This window comes from Durio zibethinus, chromosome 23, assembly GCF_047325235.1.
Source record: "Durio zibethinus cultivar Kanyao isolate XHJ-2024 chromosome 23, ASM4732523v1, whole genome shotgun sequence".
Taxonomy (NCBI): Eukaryota; Viridiplantae; Streptophyta; class Magnoliopsida; order Malvales; family Malvaceae; genus Durio; species Durio zibethinus.
The window spans coordinates 18,422,781-18,445,795 of NC_143184.1; the positions used below are offsets into that span (position 1 = coordinate 18,422,781).

Genomic DNA, 23,015 nt, shown 5'->3' on the forward strand with positions numbered 1-23,015 from the left:
TTGACCCATATTGTTCCATAACTTGGCTAAACCTTCTCTTACTTTGTTTATGAGATTTGCTTTCTTGGATTGATGTATTAGGATGTGTTTGTGCTTTTATTGATTGTCACTCTCATGCTAGTTTACTACTTTGATAAGCTATGTTAGTTAATTGGCAAGTATGAATATTTCTAGTATTTTCCTTCATGATAATTTGTTACATATTTGATAAAAATCCTTTGATGATAAAAGACCTTTACAAGGTAGTTTTCTAAGTGTTTGATGTATTTTTTAGCTAAGGGAAATGATAGAATGATCATGGATGGGGCTATGGAAGAATCTCTACTTAGCATTCCCATTGTTTAGCCAAGACTTCCAACTTATTTCTTGGCTAAAAAGTTAACATTTCATACTTGTTTGCTTTGATTTCTAGCTAGATTTTCATGTTTTCTATGTGTTTGATAAAAATTTCAAAGGGTTAAAGTGTGGAATGAGTGGATTTTTTTAGTAGGATTTAACTTTTTTTTCATATGTTTGTGTGGAATGAAAATGTAGGATACATAGTCCTACATGTTTGGCCAATACAAGAAATGCTCCAACGACTATGAAAGTTTCTATTTAGTTTTATCCATGGCTTGGCTGAACCTTGATTCTTCCCTTAGCCTTTAGTGTTTAATTTACTTTTATTTAGGTTGTTACATGAATGATTAGTTTATGAAGTGTTTGTGAATTTGCCTTAAGCTTTTGTTTTCCTATGCAGTCTTCTTTCATGCATTAAATATTACATTTTGCATTGATACCACATTTATTTCTTTTATGACATACATTATTCATTTTAAATCCTAAACCTTCACACCCTAAACTTAAACCTAAACCATAAACCAAACCATAAACCAAACCCTAAACTTAAACCCTGAACCCAAAACTAAACCCTCAGTCTTTAAACTTAAACTCAAACCCCAAACCAAACCCTCAAACCCTAAACTCAAACCCCAAGCCTAAACCCAAAATCAAACCTAAACCTATCCTAAACCAAAACCAATCCCAAAATTGAACCCAAATCTACCCAAAACCAAGCCTAAACTCTAAACAAACCTCAAACCCTAATTCGAGCCTAAACTCTAAACTTAAGTCAACCCCAAACCAACTTCTAAACCCTAAACCTTAAACCAATCGCTAAATCGAACCCAAACCCTAATTTTAACCAAACCCAAATTGAACTTAGACCTTAAACCCAAACCAAACCTAAACCTTAAAACCAAACCTAAACCTTAAACCAAATCCTCCAACCTAACCCTTAAACCCAAACCAAACCTAAACCTTAAACCAAATCCTCCAACCTAACCCTTAAACCCTAAACTGAACCTAAATTCTTAACCAAACCTTAAACCCTAAATCAAATTTTAAACCCTAAACTAAAACCAAACCTAAATCCTAAATTGAGCCTTAATCATTAAACTGAAACCTCAAACCAATCCTTAAACGAAGCTTAAACCCTAAAAGCCAACCCTAGACCCATTTTCATGCATTCGTATTTCATTTTAATAAATTTTCACATGCATTAACATTTTTGAATTATTAATGCATTCATGCATTTATATTTGTCATTCTCTCTTTGATTGTCATGCATATATATCATGATATTCAAGCATATTGCTCACATGTTTCATGAATAAAGTGTTTTAAGAAAACATTTCAAAAAATAAATAAATAAAATAAGGTAATATTTTAAGTAAAAAATACTCTTAAGATTTTGCCTAAATATAGGGGGATTCTTAACGGTTATCATTTATAAGAAATATTATCTTGGTTTTGTGGGACATCTTGAAAACTCCTAAAGTTAGGGATATTTTTTAAATTCCACCTAAATATGAGGGAATGGAGGAAGTGTTTTGATACTTAGGATTTTTCATCTCAATCCAATAATTGGTTTGTTTTTCAACATTTCAAAAAAAAATGATTTGTTCGTAAAACATAAAATTCAAAGTGATTTGCTTTCAAGAAATAATTTTGGAAGAAATAAATAAAACTTAAGGAACTAATTAGTAAACATTAAAATTATAACCATTTTTATAAAAACTTGAGGATAACATGTAACTAATTTGTACATTTGTTTAAACAGGCACTATAAGGTGCTAATCTTTCCTTGTGCATAATCAAACTCCTGAACCCAACTCAATTTTTGTAAGCCAAAATATCTTTTTAATAAACTTTAAACTTGTTTTAATATTTTATTAAAAGGATAAACTTTTAAGGTGACCAATCACATCTTTAAAAAAATTGATAATAACTTTTCGGTTTTGATGTTTTTGAAAAATATTTTTTTTCACTTCTAACGATAGGATTCTCGGATCTGCACCTTGCGATAATGGTCGAGACTTCCACCTTAAATTTGTGATGATTTTCACGCTTGGGTAAATGATCTTAATATGTTTATGATGATTTGTGCTTGTGATGATCTTGTTTATTTAGTTTGATTATATGTTTGTTTGATTTTGATGAAGAAAAATGTTAGTTTGTTTATTTTCATTTATAAAATTTTCCAAGTGTTTTATAAAAGTTTCATTGAAAATAAATGGTTGTTCTCTAAGTGTTTGATGTGTATCTAATGAATGAAAGACTTACCTAATGGAAATTAACAAAAATATCATAAATGGAGCCTTAGGGAAGCTCTCAACCTAGGTTTCCCCATGCTTGGCCAAGAGCTCATCATTCCTTCCATATCCTATTTCTTTGTTTTTTTAGGTAGGTGTTCATGTTTTGTTATATTTGCTAGGTGTTTAAATAAAATTTCAAAGTTAGAAAGGTATTGATTTTAATGTTTTCATGGTGTTTGATGAAATAAAAATGCAAATTTTCATGAGTTTCTCAAATGTTTGATAAAATGACCACACAAAACCTATCAACATGACCTAGGGGTCTTAGCTTAGGCATTGCTCATTGCCTTGGCTGAGCCCTTCCTTTCCCTCTTAGTCACCCTTTGCTTGGTTTTAATGTTTATTAGGTTTTTGATAATATGTTCATGTCAACTTAATTATATTAGTTTGATTTCATGCATTATAGTTGATTAATCTCATGCACTTAGTTTAATGAAAAATTTAAAGTGTCATGCATAGCTAATCATACATAAACCTAAACCTTTAACTCAAACACCAAACCTAGACCCCAAACCTAGACTTTAAACCTAAACCTTTAACTCAAATCTTATACCAAACCTCAAACTAGACCCTAAATCTAAACCCTAAACTCAAACCCTAAACCTAGACTCTAAACCAAACCCTAAACCTAGGCTTTAAACCTAAAACCTAAACTTAAACCTTAAACCTAACCCTAGCCAAAACCCTAAACTCAACCCAAACCCTAAATTCTAACCCTTACCTGAAACCTTTTCCTAAGCCCTATTAGTAACTCTAATCCTTTTCCAAACCCTAATTTCTAACATAATCACTCTTATGCATTTGTGTTTATTCATATAATTAATTTGTTGTTCATCTTAGCATTAGCAATCATCACTTTCAAAAATATTTTGTTACATGCATATGCACTTGTTTGTTTTCATAATTAGTTTGTTGTATGCATTAGTATATTAATTGTCATTCTTATAAATACCTTATTGCATCTATTAATAAAATTTTCTAATATTTTAAGAAAATGTTTTGAAATATGTTTTGAAAATAAAGTAAGATAATATTTCAAGTAAAAATAATTCTTGAGACTTTGGCAAGTTATAGGAAAAATTCTCAACAATTATCTTTTATAAAAAATATTTCCTTTGTTTCGATGGATTATTATGAAATCTTTAAGTAAAGAAATGTTTTTGAAATTTCACCTAGATATAAGAGAGTTTAGAAAATATTTTGATATAGAAGGTTCATTTTAATCCAAAATAAAATTATTTGCATTTTCAAAGAATAAAAAAAATATGATTTTGTGAAAATAAATGAAATTCAAGGAATTAACTTTAAACATTAAAGTCAAGACCATTTTTATCAAAACTCAAGGATGACATGCAATTAATTAGTACCGTTTTTTAATAGGTACTGTGGAGGTGCTAATCTTTCTTTATGCGTAAATAAACTCTTGAATCCCTTTTTTATTTCAAAGACCAAAGTTATCTTTTTGATAAATTTTGAACTAGTTTTAGAGTTTTATGAAAAAAATAAACTTTTTGGATGACTAATCACACATATGAAAAAATATTGGTAACAACTATTGATTTTGATCTTAAAATTTTCCATACTATATCGGGTTCCTGGACCCACATGTGGCAATAGTAACATAGTTTAGAGTTTCAACCGCCATTGAATGATGTTTGGATCTAATGCTTCGACATGATTGAACTTTCTTTAATCCCACTAGAGCCTCTAATCACCGTTAAACCTTTAAGTGTTCAATGAAAAATTATTCTTTCCACCATAACCTTTCTTCCCCCTTTTTGCCCTTACCATATTTTTTAACCCTTCAATGAATAGTGCAAGGATAAAAATACCTCCTATCACTTATAATCCTTTTATGCCCCTGCCATCCTTTTTTGTTCTCCTTTTTGAACTCCATTGAATAATGCATGAATAAGAATACCTTCTATCACTTAGTAGCTTTTGTCTTTTAATTTCTTTTTATTATTTATGTTTTTCATCTTTTATTTAAAGCTTTTCACAAAAATTATTATAATTATACCATAAATCATTTATATAATTATATAATAAAATAATTAATAAATAAATAACTAAAGTAATAAATACAAATAAAAAATAAATTTTATCATAAAAATCATACCTAGTAAATATTTAAAAAGATAAATGTTTTTATAATTAAGTAATTTATTAAAATAGATTACTAAATAAATAATACAATAAATTAATAGTAGTAATTTTATTTTATTATGTTTTAATGTATTATTTTTAAAATTTTAATTTTTTAATTTTGTTATATATTTTATATTTCATATGTTTAATACTATTTTGTTAAATAACATTTGCAGTTGTTATAAATTTGATATTTCATATGTTTAATACTATTTTGTTAAATAATATTTACAGTTGTTATAAGTATTACTTTTTTTATAATATTAACTATTTTGAATCATTTTTATAATTTTTAATATTTAAAATTTTAATTATTATTTTAAAATAATTCAATATTTTGATTGAATAATTTTTTAAACATTTTAAATGTTAAATAATAGTATTAATATATATATTAATATTTTATTATATATTTATATTAATATCTTTAATGATCAATTTTTCTTTTTATTAGGTTATATTTTATCACCACCGTTATTTTTACATTGTTTTTTACCTACAAAATAGCACAACCTTTACGAGGAAGAACAAAATTTTACTAATATAATAACTAATTTTATTGTTATAATAATCAATCTTATCAATATCATTATTTTCAATTTTACCAAAATTAATATCATTACGAATTTTATTTTACTACTACAATAATTAATTTTAATGTTATCATTATTTTAATTTTATCAAAATCAATTTACCTCCGGTATAAATAAGTTGATAAAACTAGACCTGATAATTTTAGATATTATATGAAAACGATATGAAAAAAATTATATATGTGTTTTAAAAAAATATGTTTCATATTTATTCTTATCGATATGAATTTCGACACTACACAATTTATATCTTATACATGTTGATATCTCTAAATACGTGACACGACTCGAATAACACATTTACTTTAATTTTATCATACGAATACACATTTAACATGTTTAATACGTTTAATATGTTTAACACATTTTTTATATTTATTTTAATTTAATATAAATATATAAAGATTATTTTAATTTTTAATCTTTTAATTATGATACTTAAACAGCTATTTAATATCATATAAAAATTAATTTAAATATTTAATTGTGATACTCATTTAATAATTATTATAAAATTATGTTTTATATTAATAATATTAATATTAATATTAGTCCTATATATTATTATTTTATTTTTTACTCTTTAATAGTTTATCAATTTAAATTTGATACTAAACATTAATATAATTATGTAATATATATTAAAATTTAAATATATAAATTAAATAGATATTAAATTGATATTAAATTTTTATATTTTTTTAATATGTAAATAATTTTTTATATTATTAATATATCAAATTAATTAAATTGTAAATAAGAGATAATTTATAATTATTTATTATGTTAGTTGTATTATTATATATATTCGTTTTAATCATATTTATTCGTATATTTTTATCTATTCATATTTATTTATATCATATTTAAATAAATTAATTATATATATTAATCATATCGATTTTATATAATATATATAATAAATATATCGTATTTATATTTATAATTTATATTATAATTATAATTTAATAATTTATATTATTATACATATAGAATATGATATAATATTGGATATATAAAAATACGATTTATGAGATTTATATGGAACGAGTCGTTATTCGATTAGTCCGATTATTTAAACTAATGGGACGAGTCTTTGATTGATTGGTCGGATTATGCGCCTACTTTTTTGCCATTGCCAAAAGAATCTATACCACGTGAAGTAAGAAGATGTCGTGAGCATCAGTTCTTTCCTTGGTGAATGGGTCCCATCAGTTTCAGTCATCATCTTCACCAACCCCTTCTTTTTTTTTTTTTTTACCGGTTTGCAATCTTAGAATTCCAACCTCTCTGGTTACCCTATAAAATATTTTTCCTAATTAAAATCTCAACTTTCTTTTGCATCTTAAAAATAAAATAAAATAAAATATAAACAAATTGAACAAATACTATTTGATTTTTTCTTATTTAATTTTTTCAAAAGAAAAATCCACATGGCTTTGAAAACTTCAAACTTGTTCAGGAGCCATCTTTTTTACGGTAATTCTAGAGACCAAGAATAACAATAAAAAAACCATTTATTATTTTTTTCTCATTTTCTATTAATTTTTTTGGTGTGTGACAGGGTTTTTGTTGAATTGGAGGAGAGGAAAAAGCAGAGTAATGGCTAAGCCAGTGAGGTTTAAAGGGGTAGATGAAGAGTTACAGAAGATTTTGGATACTAACATGGATGAAGCACCTGCTAGAATGAGAGCTAGGGAAGCCTTTAAGGATATTCAGCTTGGAATTAATCATATTTTATTCAAGGTTATTCTTTTAACCTTCATTCTTCAAATTTATATCTAATGGGTACTAAAGTTATATATTGAATTGAAGTATTAGATTTTTGTTTCAATGACTCTGAGTTGTTATTTCATTTTAGAGGATTTGGTTGAATTGATATATAGTTAGAGAAGGAATGGCTGGATAAAAAGGAAAATTGGTAGACAACTTCTCAAAAATTCAGTGGAGAATTGCCTTTGTTTTTGTTTGATATTTCAAATGGATAAGTTATAAGTTGAGTGTTTGTTGGCTTTATTTCATTTTATTTTCTGGATAATTTTTATGGATAGTTTAAAGAATTTGGTTGAGTTGATTCATTTAGAGAAACAATATTTTTAATTAAAGGAAAATTGGGTAGTTGTTAGAATGAGTAGACAAATTGTGAATGTGAGAATTCAGTTTTTGATATGCCAAATAGATGGTTTTAAAATTTTGAGTTGTTTTTAGGTGAATAATGATTGGTCCTTTTCCTTTTTTTTTTGCATGTGTTGCAGACACCTCCAGATGGACTGAAGATGAAGGAGGTAAAAGCTATGAAATTGCACTTTTCTTCTTCTTTTCTCTCTTTGGTATTTGGCAGGCTTTTGTCCGCCACAGCTCCTCTTTCTTTCTCTCTACAAGCAAGTTTCGTTTAAAGTGAATAAGAGATTCCCAGTTCAAATGTAAAAGTTCTTGTGAAAACATCATACTATTGTTTTAGCTGATCTCTTGTGTGTGTGTGTGTGTGTGTGTATGTTTTGAAATTGGCTGTTCTCTTATGTTTAGACCAAATGGAAGGTCAACAGATTAGTGATAAAAAGGAACAACCTTTGGCAACTGGAAAGCTTTTTCCCTTTTTTCCTTTCGAAAAGAAAATTTCCCCACTGTAAATATATCTATGGTGTTGCTTATTCAGTTACTTTTTCTTTTCCTTCTTGCACGGAATTGATGAAGTTCATACCTAAGTTGTCTACTTTGCCAAAAAGATGTTTTAATTGCCTCATGTTTGATTCTTTGCAGTGGCTATAGTCTACTTTATAATCACTTCATATTTTGAAATTTTTTGGTACAGTCATATGAGGTGAATTCTAGGGGATTGGAAATTTTCTCAAAAAGTTGGCTTCCAGAGAACTCTCACCCCAAGGCAATGGTGTTTTTTTGTCATGGTTATGGAGACACTTGCACTTTTTTTTTTGAAGGCATGTAGTTCATAACTAGTAACAAATAACCTTGTTGTAGTTTTGGGTATGTTGTCATGGGACCTAAATATCTTTTGACATTGTTAGCAGGAATTGCTAGGAAATTGGCATCGTGTGGATATGGAGTTTTTGCAATGGATTACCCAGGATTTGGTCTGTCAGAAGGCCTTCATTGCTATATTCCGAGCTTTGACAGGCTTGTGGATGATGTGATTGAGCAATACTCCAAAGTCAAAGGTGTGGGTTTTTCCCCTCTAAGCTATAATGATATTAATTTTGAATCTTTTTGGGGAACTTCTCTGGTTGTGACCAAATTTTATCTTACATGGTCTCAGCTTTTCCGCTTTCCCTTGATAGAACAATTCATTGATATCCTTCTTCAATGAAGTGGTAAAGTAACTTGATAGTACATTGTGGAATTTTGCGTGTATAAGTGCTTGGCAATTTATCATCCTTTATGATTTTTGTTGAATGTTGACACATCAATATTTGAGAGTCACAAATCATCTAACAATAATCCGTACTCCTTGTAGCTGTAGGAAAAATATGAAATCATGCTTTGAACACAGTTTCTCAATTACAAAGTATGTCCAAAAGATTTGCATTGACCTGACTATGACAAATTTTGTTCTTCAAGCCTCTTCAGTTGCATATAATTGACTAAAACTTGATGAAATACATCAAAGTCATTTTGCAGCACCCTTTAGTGATAAAATGACCTGGACATTTTTAGGAAAAACCATCACAAATGTTTGTGTGAAACTCCTGGTTTCAGCACTCCAGGGGGTACAATTTGATATAAACTGAAGATGCACGGAGAGAAGGCCCTGATTGCAGATTCAATATCCAACAGCAGGGATGTATCAAGGCAGAGCACCTTAACAATTTGCTAAATGGTGAAAACAAACTTCTCAATGGGGAGAAGAGAGTAATAAAAAATTGAAAAGTAGAATAAATATTTGATTTTTCTCTCATGCTTTGTTAGATGGATTTGGAAGTTAATTAATTCGTAAAATTTTTTTTGAACTTTCATCTTCTCTCACATTTTCCTCCTTGTAGTTTATATAATTTTCATTCTCTCACTTTTCTACTCTTATCATATCAAGTAGAAGAAAATTGTAGTTTCACCTTCCTTTTTCAATCTTTTCCTTTCCATACTCTCACTTCTCTTTAATTGTGCTCGCAAGAAGCCACTTGAATCTTTTCTGAAAAATAGAGGTCAGCAAGCTTGTGACTGAACTGGTAGAAAGATCAATGTCAAGCATTATGTCCTACTTATTACTCTATCAAGTAGAAGCAATTACACTTTCACCTTCCATTTTTAATCTCCTCCTTTTCATGCTCTTACTTCTCTCTAATTGTGCACACAAGGCCACTTGAATCTTTTGTCAGGAAAGAGGACAAGGAGCTTGTGACTAAACTGCAAGAGAGGTTGATGTAAAGCATTATCTGTCCTCTTTCCATGTGATGTATAGAAGTGGTAAATTTTTAGTTGTTTCTTCTCAAAATGTATCAATTTCAACTAAAACAGTGGACAGCGGAAAGAAAGTAATGAAGATGAAGTAATTTTGAATTGGAATATTGTTATTTTACATTTGTAAACATCTATCGTTTTATCAATATTGCCATCACTTAAGAAAAAGATGAATTGGAACAATTCATTTTCTTTTAGTTCTCTTGTTATGTGCCTCATAAATATGTAAGAAGCTTCAGTTTTTTCATTTTTCTAGCAAGTTACCTTTTTTTTTCTTTATAAAATTTCCATAAATGATGATGTTTGGTTTACTTGATGTACCTTAGGCTTGTTATAATTTTATTCGAAGGAAGACTTTCTCCTTCCCTTCAGAGTCTTTGTTATCTTCATTTTTATTAAATGTATAAGAAAAAATGTCAATGGTCTTGATTACTGGTTTGCTCTTGATGTTCACGTTTGTTGGATTCGATGGCAGAGAATCCTGATTTTAGGGCTCTTCCAAACTTCCTCTTTGGGCAGTCAATGGGTGGAGCTGTAGCTCTGAAGATGCACCTAAAACAACCTAACGCCTGGAGTGGTGCATGTGTTGTTGCTCCTATGTGCAAAGTATATTTCTGAACTGAAACATTTTATGGACATTGTATACATCTTTTTTACCTCTATTAATTGAAATACTTTGTGTAGATTGCTGATGAAATGGTTCCACCCTGGATAGTAAAGCAAATTCTGATTGGTGTGGCTAATATTCTTCCAAAGCAGAAGTTAGTCCCACAAAAGGATTTGGCAGAGGCAGCATTCAGAGACAATCAGAAGAGAGAATTGGTTTGTTTCTATGGATCATTTGAATAATTTGTAGTTAACGTTTATGGTAAATATTATGGATGTCCTGTAGGATGCTCAAGTGTATAACTGTGACATTTTTGTGCAGTTTGTTATCTCTTGGGTATAATCATTCATCTTCTCTGCATTCAGAATATTTGTTTGAATAAATAGCCAAAACTTTTATTATATATATTTTTACTTTTCAGTTTTCTACCAATGCAGACACCTTATAATGTTATTGCTTACAAGGACAAGCCACGCTTGCGGACTGCTCTAGAGATGCTGAGAACCACTGACGAGATAGAACAAAATTTGGAGAAGGTCCAATTTCCCTCTCCCTCTCTCTTTAATATTTTTTTATTTACTTCAAAATGGAATTTCAAACAACTTTTCTGTGTCTGTTTGACAGTGTGTTGCGTGTATATTTCTCCATAACTATATTTTGTTTAATGTTCGATAGCAATCAACTCACGCTTTACTATAGTTTCTGCATCAATCCCCAAACTCGTTTTCCTTAAAGTCAGATAAGCCAAACGTTGTTAAATCCGGACAAGTTGTCGATAGTCGGTTGCAGGAATCTTTTAGCTTAAGTTGCAGATCCAAATGACCGAACTTTTTCGTCTACACCTATTAAGATGAGCTACATATGTTGCTTAGGGTACGATAGGGGCAGAGTCTCAATTACCATGCTATTATCATACCACTGGCATTCCAGGAGTGCCGTCATATAATATGGTTTAGTTCTTTCCTCAGGGTTTTTGGATCCTACAGTTATCGATGACTAATACCAGTGGCATTCCAGGAGAGCCGTCATATAATATCATACCAGTTATGATTTGGAGTTTGAAACTTATGATTGATGACTATAATTGCCATGATTTCAGGTTTCACTTCCGATATTAATCTTGCATGGGGAGAATGATGTGGTAACGGACCCATCTGTTAGCAAAGCCTTGTACGAGAAAGCAAGCAGCTGGGACAAGAGGATTATTATTTATAAGGATGCCAGTCATGCTCTTCTTGAAGGTGAACCAGATGATATGATTCTTAGAGTTTTTAGTGATATAATTTCTTGGCTTGATGAACATAGCAGCAATAGTACATGCTAACCACATCTTTTATGGCTTATTATATTTTCAAATTATGATTTTTTTATAAAAAAAAAAAATAAATTCATGAACAATCACTTTTTTTCCTTCTCTTAATCTTTAATATTTTCTCAATTATTTTTAATAAAAAATATTAATTTGAAAGAAAAAACAAAGGTGAGAATTGTAGTTGGTGTTATTATCATTTGTTAAAATAATTTATTCTAAAAATTCTTTTCGTGCACGTTTCATGGTGTAGTGCTTCCTTTTGCGTGCTGTCTTGAAAATTCTTTTTCGTGGAATGGAAATTTTCCCCATAAAAAATCTGTCATTTTCAAATTTCTTGCCGTAGTCTAACCCATACGCCTTCCACCTCCCAACCGAAGCCTAAATTATCAATCTCACACTTATTTTTAAGGGGAGAAGACTTAATAGCATCAGCGATCTTTTAATTTTGGGATAAATTTTATTTTGATGTTTAATTTTTTAAAAAGTTTAATTAAATTTTTAATTGCTTAAAGTAGTTTCAATTTGGCCTTTTGTCTATAAATTGACCGTAAATATTACCTGACGCAACCAACTTTTAATGTGATAGGTAGAAAAATTAAAATAAAACTTTATTCAAAATTTAAGAATAAAAGATGCTACTGTTTCAATTTTTTTATATTTTAAATATATTTTTACCAAATATTAAATTTAGAATTATGTTTTTATATTTTTATTTCATATAATTTATTAGTTAAATATTTTTGTTTTGAAAAAAGATAGATTTTCAAAAATTAAAATTAAGTTAAAATTTTTAGAATCTTTTTTAAAAAATTTCATATCAATTTGAAAACAAAAAACTATTTTATATTAAAAATATTATTTTACTAATAAATCATAATAAAAAAATATTAATTTCCATCCAAAAATTTATTTTTGATTAAAAATATTATATATATTTTCCTTTTTCTAACATATTTTATAAAATATATTTTATAAAGAAAAAATGGAAAAATAAATAATAATTAAAATAATTAAAGAAAAAATCGATTGTTTATATTTCTAATATATTTTATAAAATACTATAGTTTAAAATAATTTTTATTTTTTATGATATTATTTATCAATAAAATATATTTTAATAGAAAACAAATTTTAAAAATTGAAAGTTAGTTAAAATTTAACTAAAAATTTTTATATTGATTTATAAATTTAAATAAAAAAACTCAATATCATTTTAAACTATTAAGTAAAAATTTTCATATCATTTTAAAATATAGATTCATTAATTTTATTCAAAAATTTATTTTCTATCCATAAATTCTACTTTGAATATATTTTTATTAAAAATTTTATATTTATATAAAGTAAAAAATATCATTATCAATAACTCTATTTCTTCCTCTTACTGATCAAAGGCAGTAAAAGTCATTTTGATTGTCTTTTTCTATTTTTTTATAAATATAAAATTTAAATAAAGAATAGATTCAAAATAAATTTTTAATATAAAAATTATTATAAATAGTTTAATAAATAAATTTTTTAAATAATTTAAAATTTTTTACTTAATACTTGAAAAAGATATGAAGTTTTTATTTAATTTTTTAAACTGCTATAAAATTTTTTACTTAATTTTTTAAAGTGATATGAAATTTTTCAAAGAAAATTTGAATTTTGATTTTTCAACTTAATTTTAATTTTTGAAAATTTATTTCTATTAAAAGCAAAAAATATTTAACGAATAAATTATATTATAAATAAAATATATAATTTTATTTTAAATTTAAAATTTTAATAAAAAAATCTGAAACATAAAAAGTTTGAGATAGTAATATCGTTTGTCTTTAAACTTTAAACAAAATTTTATTTTAATCTCTTCATCTGTCATGTAAAATACCAAATGTTATCCGCATTATACCAATAAGCATATATCGTCAATTTAAATAATTTTATAAATGAAATAATTAAAATAAGATAATTTTAAATAATTGAGAACTCGATAAAAATTTTTTAAAAATTAAAGACCATAATAAAATTTAGCTTAAATATGAAGGACTATGGATACTATTTACCTTTAAAAAAATGATAATTCGAATCTAATTCTTTAAATATGGAATAAACACATTTATTATCTATTCAATTTTTTTTGGATACAAATGTTACTATCATTCAAACTTAACCTTTGGGTTTTGAATACATTCAATTCCCACATTAACCAAAAAATTTATATGGTTTTAATTGATTGTATAAATATAAAAAAATATTTTATCCATTATCAGTAGAGTTTTTTGTCTATGGATTAAAGTTAATAAAGGAAAGAAAAAGAAAAGAAAAAAAATTTAAAAGAAAAGAAATGATAGTTCATTCTTGTTTGGATAGATAAAGTGAAAAAAAAGAAAGGAATGGAATGGATCGATTATACTTTTTTTTTTAAAAATATTTTTTTTTATCATGTGAATAATCTTGATATTAATTATTTTAAATAAATTTGAAATTTAATAAAAATAATTTCAATTTAAAAGAATATTATTAATAATTAATTCATAAAAATGTATATTTGAAATTATTTTTATACTACAATTTTTTTCAAAATTAATCCATAAATGAAAAAATTAAAAATGTAAATATTTATTATTAAAATAAAACTAACCATAAATTTATTTAAGTATTAGCATTTTCCTACCATTTTACATGTTTTGTCATGTTCTTTTTTATTATTATTATTTAGAATGTATGAAATGATAACAAAATGAAAAAAAAATAAAATAAAACCTAAGCATATATTAAAAATATATAGAATTCGAAGTTATTGATAAAAAAATAGTTGAGAAATAAGTTGTAAAAGTTTTTAAAGGCAACGTTTAACATCAATGGTTAAGCTTAATATTATAAAAGTATTATTTGAAAATGATAAAATATAATAATGAAATAAAAGTCATTTTATATTTATAAATTTTTAATCCTTTCCTTTTCTTCCTATTTACACTAATTTGAGGTAATTAAAAATTGTAGCTTTTGAAAGAAAAGGAGAGATGTTCAATTTTCTTTTTTTTTCTTTTTATTAAAATGTAAATAATAAACCAAATCAAGGAAATATTTTCTTATTTTCCTTGTTTTTCTTCTTTTTTTTCTTTCTCCTTCTTTCAATTCAAATATAACGTTAAATTTTATAAGCGGAGTTAATAAAATGACACATAGCTTTAGGTATATATTTAAACAATAAAAAAATAATTAAAAATAAATGAAATATGTATTAATCTCTTAACACTGTATGTAGAATTAAAAAATTACATCGACGGTATATTAAATACTAACTTTAGAAACGTGTAATAATAATTTTTAGTAGTTGTTGAGTTTTTTAGGATTTAAATCATTTTGAATTTTAGTTATTTTGAGGTTACTTCAAGTTTTTACTTATTAATTTAAATTCAATTATTTAATTTTTAATTTAAAATAATTGAGATCGAGTCGAGTTTTTATCATTTTTTACATAACTAGTATTTATTGTCACGTTCTTTACATGTAAATGTATAGTTTAAAATTATACATGAGTTTTTAATTAATAATTGATTTAATAACATATATTTAAATCTTTAAATATTATTAAAACTCAATTTGTGTGAAATTATATGTTTTATATTAAAAATATCTTAATTATAAAGTAAAATTTTTCATCAAAATAAATTAAAATATGAAAATATGTATAATTAATGTTTAGTATATAAATATAAAGACGTCATAAATTGAACGACAGGAACCAGTTAGAGGATTGATTTAGCGTATTTTAAATAATATTTATTATTTATTAAAATAAATGTAAAGAAGATTTCTTTGAAAAATCTATCTCTGTCTATTATATAAATTACATGAAGAACTCTTGCTTGTCATACTGAAAAAAAAAAAAAAAAAAAAGAGCCTGTATCTCATATAACTTCTAAGCTCAAATTGATTAAAAAAGAATCTTATTATTAAATATAAAATTATATAAATAAAAAAATTCAAAATGAGAATTTAAAATTTTAAAATGAATTTTGTCCGAGATCGGATCAAGTCAAGTTTGAATATTTTGACAAAATTTTGCCACATATTTTTAGCATTAAACAACATGCTTAGATTATTTTCTAATCCTCTCTATTTATAGAGATCAAAGAAAAGGATTGTAACTCTTTAAAAAAAAAAAGAGTGATGATTCTTTACATGTGTCATTTCATTTAATAAACACAACCTTAAATCAAAATACATTTTTGTGAATAATTATGAATATAATTATTTTCATTTTTGAAAATGAAAAATAATGTACAAAAGAGTATATATCGTTCTAAGAGATGTCATTTTAAAAAATCATATTTTTTGATTGAACAGTAGAGTGATATTCGAATGGCTGTCACGGGTATTCAAATACACAAGTGTTTTTTTACCTAATATCTTAAAACAATGATTGGATATTCAAATGCTTTTGAGGGTATTCGAATATCCTATGATGACATCTGAATACCCTTAGTTAAACTTTACTTTTTGAGCTTATTCTTGATTTCAAAGCTTGTTTTTAAGCTTTCCTAAACTTTGATTTCTCAATTTAGCTAAGTATCATACTTAAATAAACATTTTTCATTATTTTGAAAATATTTTCAACAGTCTCAACATGTCAGGTTCTTTTTCCATTGGATATAATGTTGCTATTGCTCAAAAAACAGTTACTATAAGCTACTCTGAGCATGCTTTTCAATTGTTTAATGCACTTTAAACGGATACACGTATCCCTCCACCTTTAAAATTCTATGAAAATGCTTTTTTGTAAGGCTTTAAAAGTTAATAGATATACGAAAATATGTCTTTGTAAGCATTTAAAAGTTTATGAATATACGTATTTGTAAATTTTAAAATATTTACAAAAAAATATTTTCATCATTTACGAATTCACGTAAAAAAAATTCAAATACACCAAATTTCAAATTAATCTATATTAAAAAAAAAAAAATCAAAGGGCAACTTTTATATTGGAATTAAGTAGCTTGGATTAGTGCAAAAGTTGTGATTATAGGATTTGATTTAAATTTTTAAAATGAATTTGGTTTAGATTTGAAGAAAGAGATAATACATCCGTCCAATAAACGAATGAGTGTGAAGAGTTTTTACAATAAGTCTAAAAATTTTAGGTTTCTAAATCTAGAGCATCTATATGTAATTTTTGTTAAATATTTTTCTTAGCTATATAAAATATTTCTTAATAAGAAATAAATATTGGTACCTAAAAAAACTACTTATTTTGAAAGAATTTATCTCATTTTTTCTTTACAATGTGAGATTGCTATTTACGCTTATTTTCAAAATATCTAACAATTTTTTAATTTTTAAATTTATAGCATTATATGTTTTTTTCAAAGTAATTATATGTACAGATTATATTACATTGTTATTGTTATAATATAATGGTTTGTTATTGTTATAATGGTTCATCACTACCTAAATTTGCCAAACCCACCAAGATAAGGACCCATATCAACACTGAAATAGCACAAACCCACCAAGACAACGACCCATATCAACACTGAATTTGCATACGTCCAGTTAGATGGTTAGATTCGGTGATTCTAATATTTATATTATATAAAATTTTTAAATTTATATATTTGTATTATATTTTATATAAAAATTATACGTGATAATTTGTTTAGATATAAACATATAAAATTTATATTTTTAATTTTATTAAATTAATATATAATTATTGATAAATTTTTAAATTATTTAACTTTTATATTTTATTTTTTTATTATATCGAAGTCATGGGTCGTATTATAAACAAAAAAGTTTATTTATCCAATTAATAGTATACACGTGTCAAAATACGGATGGACAGCTAAAAAAAATGCACCAATTATTCATCCCAACAGAAACTGACAACAAAGTTGAAGGTGCAGTATCATATATTATTATATGCAAGACAAGACAAGTCTGCAAGTGGACACTACTTGCTGTCATGGGTTTTAACAGTTTTTTATTTTTTATTTTTTTTGTTAAACACTCTTCCAAAACTTAAAAGCACTTTCTCTGTTCAACCTCTTTTGCCTGCGTGTGAGCGTGTCTCTCTCCTCTTTTCCTCTTTTAGTGGAATTTCTCACTACCCGAAGTCACCAAATTTCTTTCCATTTTTTGGGTCACCGCCTTTTAAATTTTTAGGGTAGTACTATTTTGATAACCAACTGTTAGGCAGTAGGGTACTGCATATGATAAAGCTCATGAAGAAGCCATTACTGTTGGTTTTGTTAAGGGGTATTTCAGTTTTTCAGCAATCATGGTCTTTTCTTCTTGCATTTCCCTTCCTCTAGTCTCACTAAAGGTTTGTTTTTTTATGTTCTTTAGCTTACTTTTTTTAATACCCTTTTGATGTTTTTGGTTGTTTAATTTGTAATGGTTGATGGAAAAAGAGTTTTAAATGACTGGAAATGGGTGTCTTTTGTATTTTGAAACAATCAATTTGGTCATTTAATAGGCACATTTCAGTCTAGTTTCTGCTAAATCTCAGATGAGGTTTATGGCTTAGTTGTGGAGTAATGTTTTGTTGACAAAGACTTTAGCTTTGCCAGTATTAGAAATTAAAGTTAAGTGATTTTTGGTGGTCTGCATGATGGACATAACTTTCATTATGTATTTGTTTGCTCAATTGACATATCAGAACTTTGATTGATTCCAAGTATACTGGATTGTTTGCTCCATTTAGTCATTATTATCAGAACACGTTAAATGTCAATGAACTTGAGTTGTGATGAGCCCTTTAATTGACCTAGTGAATTTGTGTAATTGTGCTGTTTATAACATGTTGATAGTTTTCTGTTTAGCTTTCAAGCTAAAGAGATATCCTTACATTTAAGGCTAATTTCTTATAGATTAGCCACTTTGGGCAGCCTAGTAATCTTCATCATCATGTGGAAATGGACCAAAGGTTCACCTCTGTTCTCAAAAGCAGGACTACTGAACATTTTGGCCAGCAAGCAAGAATTGGAGCTGGCTTACTTGGTGAATGGAGTTTTGCTAGAGGAACAAGACTTGTTATTAGACAAAGAGTTTCAACATTGATTCACTGTAGAAAAAGCTTTGAAGTACAAGCTTCGTGTAATTCTTTTTACCTGTTTTAGTGCTTACTTTCAGCAGAATTTTACAAACTGTTTTTTATTTGCTTTAATAGTGTCTAGCTTTCACACTCGTCGCATGGTCAGAATTGTGTGAATCATGCACTATCTTGAAAGGAGGAGTTGCAACTTCTGAGAGAGTGTCTTACATTCTTCTTTCCAGTCTCGCCATGGTCCTTCTGAAGCTCCTTTTATCTTTAACGATCAACAGAAATATATAACTTATGATCATGTTATGTCTTGTCTGCTAAAGTTTTGGTAGTCTTATGCCATGTCAGCTCAAGAATTTCTATGAATATACTCTTTTGGCTGTTTAGGTCGTTCCTTTCTTGTACCTAGTAAATATTTTTATCAATTATTAGCATTCATCTGCATTAGGTCCTTCCCTGCTATTAATTTTTGGCACTTCACTTATTGTGTTGTAGCAGAAACCAGTATTTTGCTAGAAAAATACTGAATATTAGTGAACATGTGGGGGAAAGAGTGAAGAAAAGAAATTGATCTGTTTTTGACATAGGTTGCCAGGTGAAAAATCCGGCATATGCTGGAGGCATATTTCACATGTTTCTCTTTCCTGTATAAATTATTGCCGCTGAAAGGTTGTGAAAAGGACTAAGTTGGATAGTTCCACCATGACTGCTTCCTTCGTTCTGCCTGTGCCATTTGTGCTTGGTCATCGCACCAGTTATTTCCCTGTGCTGCTGCCTGGGGGCTTACTGAGGTCCTACTTGCAGTCATCTGGTATTGGCATCGATGGATTACACTATCTATGCTTATGCTGAAGTTATCTTTAAAGGTCCTTAATTTGTAGCATGTATGCAACACATCTGCTTAAATGCCATCTAAGTTTGAGAGGGTTTCTCATGATTGTCAATAACCAATGGAATTTATAATTTTGATTATTGATTGAATTTTGAAAGAAGTCAACATATGTCAAGCATTTTCTTTCACTCTTCCTAACTGGCATATGCTACGTTTTACAGGGTTGACAACTTCTCAAATTGCTAGCAGCGTGTTTAGTTTGGGAACAGCAGCAGTTCTTCCATTCTATACTCTCATGATTTTTGCTCCAAAAGCTGAATTGGTAAGTTTCTTATCATTACCACCATTATTCCCTTCTATCGATTTTTAAGTTTCTGGTTGCCATGTATAGCTTAGGAATATGAACTTTCTTTATGGATATTGTGAATCTAGAAATAATTACTTTGAGAAATTTCTGTCGGATCTTTCCTTGTGGGGACATTGATTATTTGTTCTTTTACTGTCAGACCGTTTACTGGTCCTAAACCTTTATGGAGTGAAGTTTTGGTGAACCAGTTGTAAATTGTACTATTTGTCTGAGATTTGGTGGTTTATAATTATTTGTTTGCATTTAAAATTTTTTTTTTTCTCTTTTGTATATTGATCATGAAGTTCTTGATTTGTCATTGGAATTTAGTTAGAACTTTTGTAATATCTTGTAAGCGCCTGCAACGTCTAGGGTATGTCCTGCACCTTGAAGTCAGCTTTTGCTTATAGTTTCCTAGTCTTGGAAAGATTTGAAACTCTGCAATCTTTGTTTCAGTAATTCATGTAAATATTTTGAGCCATGCTATATTTCTTAAGGAATTCATGCGTTTGGCTTGCGAAAATCCTATTGCAGACTAAAATGTCTATGGAAAGTAGCATCCCATATATTGTGCTTGGACTTCTGTATGCATATCTGCTGTATATGTCGTGGACGCCTGATACATTAAGGCTTATGTTTGCTAGTAAATACTGGCTGCCGGAGGTACTTGTTTATCAGCACTTATATGATATGTATATCATTGGTGTACTTTAGAAATACACGATTTTCATTGACAACAGCTAATAAGTTGCTCTTTTTTTACTTTTGTTTTTTGTCACCGAGTTTTAGCTATCTGGTATGGCTAAAATGTTCTCTAGTGAGATGACTTTAGCTTCTGCATGGATTCATTTATTGGCTGTGGATCTCTTTGCTGCAAGGTAGGCTCAATTTTTATGCACACATGTATAAACAGTTTAGACTGTGAGGTCTGACCATCTTGTTTGGTTGCTCAATCCAGACAGGTTTTTCATGACGGACTGCAAAACCAAGTCGAGACTCGGCATTCGGTTTCTCTTTGCCTTCTCTTTTGTCCCATTGGAATTTTTAGTCATTTTGTTACCAAAGCACTGGCTAGAAGTGCTGGAAATAACAGACATTGAATGCATCGAGATTTACCTAATGCACTAGCATTCAACAATTAATCCCTCTATTTGAGCAAATTGTGTTATCTTCAATTTGATTTGAATTTTATTGAAAACATCAATGTCTTTAGAGCCAGTAAGCCTCTGGTTCATTAATGGTTATCTTTCCCTGTTGGTATGATTACAGTACTTCTTCCTCAATTTCTAAGAACAATTATGAAATAATTCTAGTAATCAAAGATCAATCAATTATTGATTTGGAAAATATGTCTAGAATTAATTTTCCATTGGGATAAGCAATCAAAAGCCAAAGGATAGTACAAAATTCCATTTGGATGAGAAAATTTTGCAATAAAAAATACATGAAACTGGTGATTATGGCTATGAAATCATCAGCATATCATGCAAAAGCCCTTGTTTGAAGGGTACATAATGATTCATTGTCCATAATGTAGGATACAAACCAGCATCAGATCTAAAGCAGAGACCCTACAAAAAGGCAGACAGAGAGAAATGTGTGACTATACCTGCACATGTAGGCATAAAACACATCTCTTGCAAGTCATTTCAGGCACGCTTTTTGTTAGCACATCACTGTTAGATGGAGCATCATTTGTTAAAGATTTTCAAAATAGAGCGTCAGAAGTAATTTCAAATTGAAAAAGGAAAAGAGAAGAAAGTTATTTAAATCAAAGAGTGAAAGTTTAGAGTAACTGGATTATATGGAAGGTTGAGCCATGATATTGGATTTTTAAAGATCCGTTGATTTTGCATTTATTGTAAATAATTAATTTAAAATTAATATCATATTAATATTTATTTTATGGCACTTGGCATACATGGTAATGTGTACGTGTAGTAAATAAAATAGTATTTTATTTAAAATTTAATTTAAACAAATATAAATTAAGTGTAGTTCTAAACAGGTAGATAAAAATAAAAAAAAAATTCAATCTTCACAAAATAAATAGATAAATTTGTTCAAAAATAGATAATTTTTATTTATCAAAATAAACAGTTATTTTTGTAAATTGAAAAAATAATTAAATATATAAACTCATCTGATTTTTTATAAAAAAAAAAAAAAGAAAACAGAAATAATAATTGGAACTCTCTTTTTCTCCAAATAAATGAGATTTTTTTAAAAATATTTTGCTCATGAATTCTTTATAGATATTTGATAGTCTTATAATACATTGATGATTGCTCGATACACTGATCCGTCGATACAAAACACAATCAGCCACTAAGTTTCTTTGTATTATCAAAGTTTATACATCAAAACTATTTTACATATTAATTAATTAAGTGGAAGCGATGAACAAACCTAACCCAAAAAAAGCACTGTTTCACACCCTAAAGTTTGTCTTCATTTTCTCAATTTTTTCCGAATCCCATGTTCTAACCTTCTTTTCCTCTTTGTAATTGATAGAACCTTTTTAATGTGAATGGTTTCTTAGAAAACAAGACTAAAAACAACATCCAACATTCCTCCTCTGAACTTATAATATGAAAACCCAACCTCATTTTCTACCTATTTGAATAAAGTATGTTGTTACTCGATTTCAATCCACGATGTGCTTACCTCTTCTTTCCACTCTTTAATTTATCCAATTTACTCAGTTACATTTGAAGCCTTTGAGAAAAAAAAAAAAAACTTAAGAATCTTTTAAAAGAAGCTTTGACAAGGCATTAGAACTTGTTTTAAATCATATATATAGGATTGAACTGACTGGAGTATCAACCATTAGACATCCAAAATAAAAGGACAAAAGAAAAACAAAGATGAAATAATTATTATAGGAGCTGTTTAGCATATGATAGAGTGCTTTTCCTTTTGTTTCTCCCTTTCAGGTCCCTTTCATTTGAAGAATGCAATGCTGCCTCCTCCCGATCCTAGCATGCATAGATGCAGGATATATTGTCTACACCATTTCCTGTCTCTTCCAAACCTTTGTGGATCAATTGTGTGATCAATATCAGTACAAACACAACTAGAAGCTCCATGTA

General features: G+C 27.6%; 2 protein-coding genes across 4 annotated transcripts; both read left to right on the forward strand.

Moving 5' to 3' along the window:
• Positions 1 to 6,678: 6,678 nt before the first annotated feature.
• LOC111314704 (caffeoylshikimate esterase-like) lies at positions 6,679 to 11,795 on the forward strand. Its single transcript, XM_022916331.2, has 9 exons — positions 6,679 to 6,856; positions 6,942 to 7,123; positions 7,633 to 7,662; positions 8,190 to 8,316; positions 8,407 to 8,553; positions 10,266 to 10,396; positions 10,475 to 10,612; positions 10,835 to 10,933; positions 11,497 to 11,795. The coding sequence occupies exons 1-9, from the start codon at positions 6,811 to 6,813 to the stop codon at positions 11,719 to 11,721; spliced, it is 1,125 nt and encodes a 374-aa protein (XP_022772066.2). The 5' UTR covers positions 6,679 to 6,810; the 3' UTR covers positions 11,722 to 11,795.
• A 6,149-nt stretch (positions 11,796 to 17,944) lies between these two features.
• On the forward strand, positions 17,945 to 21,191 carry ABA4 (abscisic acid (aba)-deficient 4). Of its 3 annotated transcripts, none has more exons than XM_089752638.1 (6): positions 17,945 to 18,025; positions 18,573 to 19,556; positions 19,799 to 19,899; positions 20,458 to 20,586; positions 20,713 to 20,801; positions 20,882 to 21,191. In XM_089752638.1, the coding sequence occupies exons 2-6, from the start codon at positions 19,448 to 19,450 to the stop codon at positions 21,021 to 21,023; spliced, it is 570 nt and encodes a 189-aa protein (XP_089608764.1). In that variant the 5' UTR covers positions 17,945 to 18,025; positions 18,573 to 19,447; the 3' UTR covers positions 21,024 to 21,191. The 3 variants fall into 3 exon arrangements, with proteins under 3 accessions (XP_089608764.1, XP_022770040.2, XP_089608763.1); XM_022914305.2 differs by having other exon boundaries at positions 18,573 to 18,798; XM_089752637.1 differs by having other exon boundaries at positions 18,591 to 18,798.
• Positions 21,192 to 23,015: the final 1,824 nt, after the last annotated feature.